At 45.1% G+C, this 5,261-nt stretch overlaps 1 protein-coding gene across 1 annotated transcript; it reads left to right on the top strand.

The window, feature by feature from the left end:
- Nucleotides 1-3,081: 3,081 nt before the first annotated feature.
- On the top strand, nucleotides 3,082-3,471 carry T265_01931 (hypothetical protein; the record flags this gene model as incomplete). The annotated part of the gene is made up of 1 exon (XM_009166057.1): nucleotides 3,082-3,471. One exon carries the CDS (start codon nucleotides 3,082-3,084, stop codon nucleotides 3,469-3,471), a length of 390 nt encoding a protein of 129 aa, XP_009164321.1.
- Nucleotides 3,472-5,261: the final 1,790 nt, after the last annotated feature.

Raw genomic sequence — 5,261 nt, 5'->3', positions numbered from 1 at the left:
CATTGGCACCCACTCTCTCTCCGAAGGAACCTACTCACCCGACTCTGCTCCAAAAGCGACACCCGTGAGTCTGTGCAGTTTCACCGTACACAGTAATTCTGAGATTCCTGTTACCGTTTAGCCGAATTCTCCCTTCCTCCGTTTCATCATCTCTACTTACGCTTTTCTTGACCCTATCCTTAAGCCCAACAGTCCAAGGCCTCATTGGCGGTTTTGGGCTTCAGGTTAAATTGGCCGTCCAGATCGTGGCAGATCTGCTGTTCCACCAGATCCTCTGTTCAAGTTCGTCATTTCTCGCAGTTCGAAGTTTTCTCATCATGTGCCAGATAATATGCCCCTTGTTTTGGGCTCCATAATTTCGTTTTTCCAACACCCTTCAAATCTTAATGACCTGACCTTATCTCAGCTTCCTATGTTCCCGAAAAGAAATAAAAACCAATAACTGTGTTTCTCCGCCCTCATTGGTTTAGGCGCGCTCAAGTCTATATCGGATGATGCCTAATGCCCCTTTTCCGCACCCTCTTCAGCACCCGTAAATCCCGTCACTCGTGCTTTTATTCTCATCGTAATAGTACGATCATGCCTGACGGTATGCTACATATCGGTCGGGAATAGACAATCTTGTGATCATTATTGTCAATATTTTAGTGAACTTACACATCTTTCTTCCACTACAGTACGTCAAAACCTCGCCGAATACTACGCAGCTAGAATACCGTACACCCCTCTCAGAAGAGATGTAACGATCGTTCAAGTTGAGCGTTCAACTTTTAACGGTGGGTATGGATGGGTGCATGGAGTCCTCAACGTCCGTTCCGATCGACGTAGTTTTCATGTGGCTAGGTGATTAGCTATCGTGGAACCGTAACCTCGTGTTAGTCATGTGCCTTGGTTGTGTTCATTCAGTTGTCCACTGTGATCAGCAGCATGACCATCCTGACATGTCTGGGGGACTCGGCTGCAGTTTATCACAAAACCTGACATAGGTCATCAACCTCTGCAAGCCTTACGTTCCCCAAACTTTGTACGCCTTATCCGCCTGCCGCAACGAAAACTCGGACTAGCAGTTCTTGTGTGCCAGAAATATGGAATCGTTATTCGTTCAGTAAGGTAGGATATGCGTAGCAAAAATCAAATTCACTAGTGGCACTCCCGTATATTTTGCGTCCACAAACATAACGTAGACCCCAGAAAGATCACTAAATTGTTTAGGCCACGGCACTGCCTGAAACTTTCTTCCCTTGTAAGCGATTCACGCCTTACTGCTTCGAGCACTTAGTTCCATTTTGCGAATACCAAGCGGTCCTTAAATTGATCTTCATTCATCTACCCTCATCGTCACTCAGTGTTCGCACAATGGAATGGAATTTTCGAAAGCTACGACGTGGCTCTTTCGACAAAAAGAGACAGGCAATTGACTTCAGAGTGCGAGTTCAGTCTTGGGAGCCCCAGCTAGGCATCCCGTGGTATCAGCGATGCTAGGAAAGTGTCCCATCCGAAGTTCCACCAGATGTATGATTTCTTCGGTGGACAATCAAATTTGGTGAGCTGAAAAATATGAATGTAGATTAGGATGGTGACGAAGTGTAATATTTTAGTTTATTTTCATTCCATTATCAAAGATGTTGCAGTTTAAGAGCATTGTGCGGCTAATGGGCTCCACCTTCCTCCGCTCAATATTTTATGGCTACTTCTACGGTCCCTTTCTATATAAGTTGAGAGGAAACCGACAATTTTCGGATGTCTGAATATGAAATTAGCATATAAGACTCCTGGCACTAAGAACTTTTAGCTCCAGTGGATACGGGCAGTCAAGAGGAACTGAATTGTAGCTTCTCAGAAGAGCCGCGTGCCGGAGTTGTGAAATCAACTGAGCGTGATGGTTTCCTTTCAGATGATTATCGTTGAACTCGAACTTCATCGACAACTTCAGAGGAATATATCGACGATGCTATACTTTCAAGTTAACTGGTAATTGCATCCTCCCATGAAGGTACTGGTTAGACTAGCACATCAAGGGTGGTTAGTTGCGACCAGTTCGAGACTTCAACCACTCCGTCCCTGACAAAGTCGTTAGACGTGGCAACCTGTCCTCTTCCCTTGAAGAGTGGGTCACTTCAGGCATTGGTCGAGGATTCATGCAAAGCCGTCACAGAATCCCTATTAAAAACCACGGATGCCCAAGAGGGACGGCATTCTTGTCCATGAGGGAAACCTGTTGTAACCACTTCAGGTGTTGCAGTTGCCAGTTACACTAGCTCAACTATCCTAACTTCTGGAAACACTGCTCCTCCAAATTCCAAATATCATTCGCCTACCCTGTTTTGCCCAGCTTCCTTTGTATACTTTCCACCGGCCCCGCTCAGTGCGCCACCTCATCCTTCAGCCGCAAACCATGCACAACTGATCTATGCCAATCAGTGCATGTCCTATCTTCATGATTCCTTCGCCGGACAAGCGCCATACACCTTCATGGCCTCTTCCATGTTGCCCCCACCAGGGAGCTTTTTTCTCGCATCTGTAATTCAAGCGTCGTTTATTAGCCATTCTCCATCCGTATATTATGTACCACAGTTCGCTCCGATCCCGACAAATGCGTCACTCCCGAATGTTATGGCACCATAATCCGCCCTCTGAACTCCAAACGGAATTGCTTTCTTGAAGCCCGAAATCCAGCGCCAGGAAAACCGCAGAACTGATTTCAAGGGACGTATAGCAGAGTTTTTCCCGGTATCTGCAAACTGTGAGAATCGCCAGTCTCAACGGGCGTTTCGGAAACGTTCTCAATCTGGCGGTGAGGTCTTCACAACAATACAATGTCGGGTCGGATTCCTGTTGAATCCATCTACATCCCGAATGGAACTCAATCCCGGAGCAAATGACACCATACTCAATGAGCGTTCCATTACCCATCAGCGTCAAACCCTTGTTCAGGAAAAGGGTTTTACCTTCCATGCTTATAATCAGTTTCGCGCACTGTGCTTGAGGGACAAAGAAGGTAAAGAAAAGAGGCTCTCCCAAGAAATTAACATATTGTACAGTTTCTGGTCGTTTTTTCTTCGTTAACACTTCAACAGCACAATGTACAAACATTTTCGGCGTCATGCGCTGGAGGACGCAGAAGAGAGCGCTCGTTATGGGATGGAATGCCTGTTCCGTTTCTATAGCTACGGTCCAGAAAAACGGTTCCGGAAAGCTATTTTCAGAGACTTACAGGAGGAAGCACTGCGAGAATATGATGCGGGCCGTCTGTACGGGCTAGAGAAAATTTGGGCGTTCTTGCATTACAGTCGGCGAAAGTTCGAGGTAGAGGATCGGTTACAGGGTTTATTGGATAACAGGTATCGAACTTCACAGGATTTCAGGGTCAATTTCCAGCCTCCTGATGGATTTTTCATCAATAAACCCGGCGGCGCACGGAACCTGAATCAGCGAGTCAAACCTGGTCCAAGGATCTCACGACCCAAGTGATCCGCGGTACATTTGATACATGAACGCTTAGTTTTTCACATCAACCCTGGTTTTCCTACCACGGACACCGACTACCGCTCTCCGAACTCAACAATGCCTCAAGCACTAGCACCATGGTGGTGTCATCAGCTCGGTTGTACACAGCGGAAACGTTCTAGTCTACGGACAAAATGTCTGTTCTTCCACTCTCATTTTCGCTGTTACCCATGCTCCGGAAAGAATAACCTTTGACATCTCTGAATATGTTGGCATACAGTCCCGCGACCCTGGTCCCGCCATTTCCAGGGTTTTCCAGTTGTTTGCCTTTCCATTTCCGGTGTGCCGCATTGTACGGTCTACTGTGTTCGTGATGCTTCGTCGGCCTTTGCCGCCCAAGCTTAGTGCCGCTTACCCCTTTGTTTCTTTCGTGATTCTGTTTGAATCACTTTAAATGATTATAATTACTACTTGCGTACATGCCCGTGGACGGAGTGAGTTACTTCGTACCTTGATACAAAATCGCTTTCAATGATCTTCATTTTTCGAAAAAATGTTCAATGATTTCGCGTTCGCTTTTTAACTCACCCAACTTCGAATACTCGTTCAAGCATTCCGAACCTGTTGCATTATCTCCGACTCTTCGTCTTGCGTTCACTGCTACGCTTCTATCCCCAGCCTTCTTACCTTTCAGTCGCTGCTCACTGTATGGCTTACAGCTACAAGGCTTTATGCAGATGCATCTCCTGCCAGACTTCTTCGTTCGTTTTCTACATTTCAGCGTCTGCGTCCTGATTATTCACTCATTCTTCCCCGTATAGCTCACGGATTCCACATACTGAGTAACGCTTCTCCCGTCTCATGTTCCCCATTACAATTTAGTTGGGGCACAACGCAACTCTTTCACACTGCTGTCGTTACCCCAGTTTCTCCACTTACCCTATGCATGATCATGCCAAATGGTGTTCCACCCACAAGTTGGGAATATACATTATTGTTATTATTATTTGAGCTTTGTGCATTCTTCATCTTTCTCACCACTACTACCTTTGCTACTATTATTGTTGGAATGTGGACATTATCATTTTTCCCGCAATGATTTCTACTCTGCAATTTCACTGTGTGTTCCTTGTTCTCATGGGCTTGTGTGTGCATTGTTTAGTCTTAGAATACTTGTGCCTTTTTATTTTCGTCCAGCCTCTATGAACACAGGCACACACAACACCGTCTATGTGACGAAAACGACAATAACCCGGTCTTAGCTATTCCGACTATTCATCGTTCGTTTTCTGATTTGCGCGCGTGGGTTGAAAATACATATAGTTGCCGTTCACCTGTTCCTGAAAAAACTTGGTTAGTAATATTTTCGGATTGACTCTCAGTCAGCCTAATCGTTTTCTCCAAGTAAACAGGGTTTTCCGAAATTTTTTAAATTGTAACCTCCACCCAGATGTATACTTGAGTAACGTTTCGGTCGTTCGACCAATAGAAATAAAAAATTAGATGAGTATGTTCTACTAACTTCGGCACAACACTGTTTTTTGGAAATTCACCTCTCGTGCAGTATAACTGTCGTTAATGAATTATTGCGCGGTTCAAATTTGATGCAAATGTGCCTTTTTGTGAATGATTCTCAATATCATTTATAAGCAACTAATGGAAAGATGATACAACCTTCTCAGACACAGTGAACGAATTATCGATATATCGGCAAGAGATCATTCTCTTCGGAAAGTATGACTTAACCAAGCTCGATTGCTTCCTAATTGCAACACGATTGTCGGAAAATAAGCCCCTGTTCTGATTACTGCTAT

Source organism: Opisthorchis viverrini, assembly GCF_000715545.1.
Source record: "Opisthorchis viverrini unplaced genomic scaffold opera_v5_21, whole genome shotgun sequence".
NCBI lineage: Eukaryota > Metazoa > Platyhelminthes > Trematoda > Opisthorchiida > Opisthorchiidae > Opisthorchis > Opisthorchis viverrini.
The sequence above is the reverse complement of the archived record's forward strand: the minus strand, read 5'-3'. Positions and strand labels throughout refer to the sequence as shown.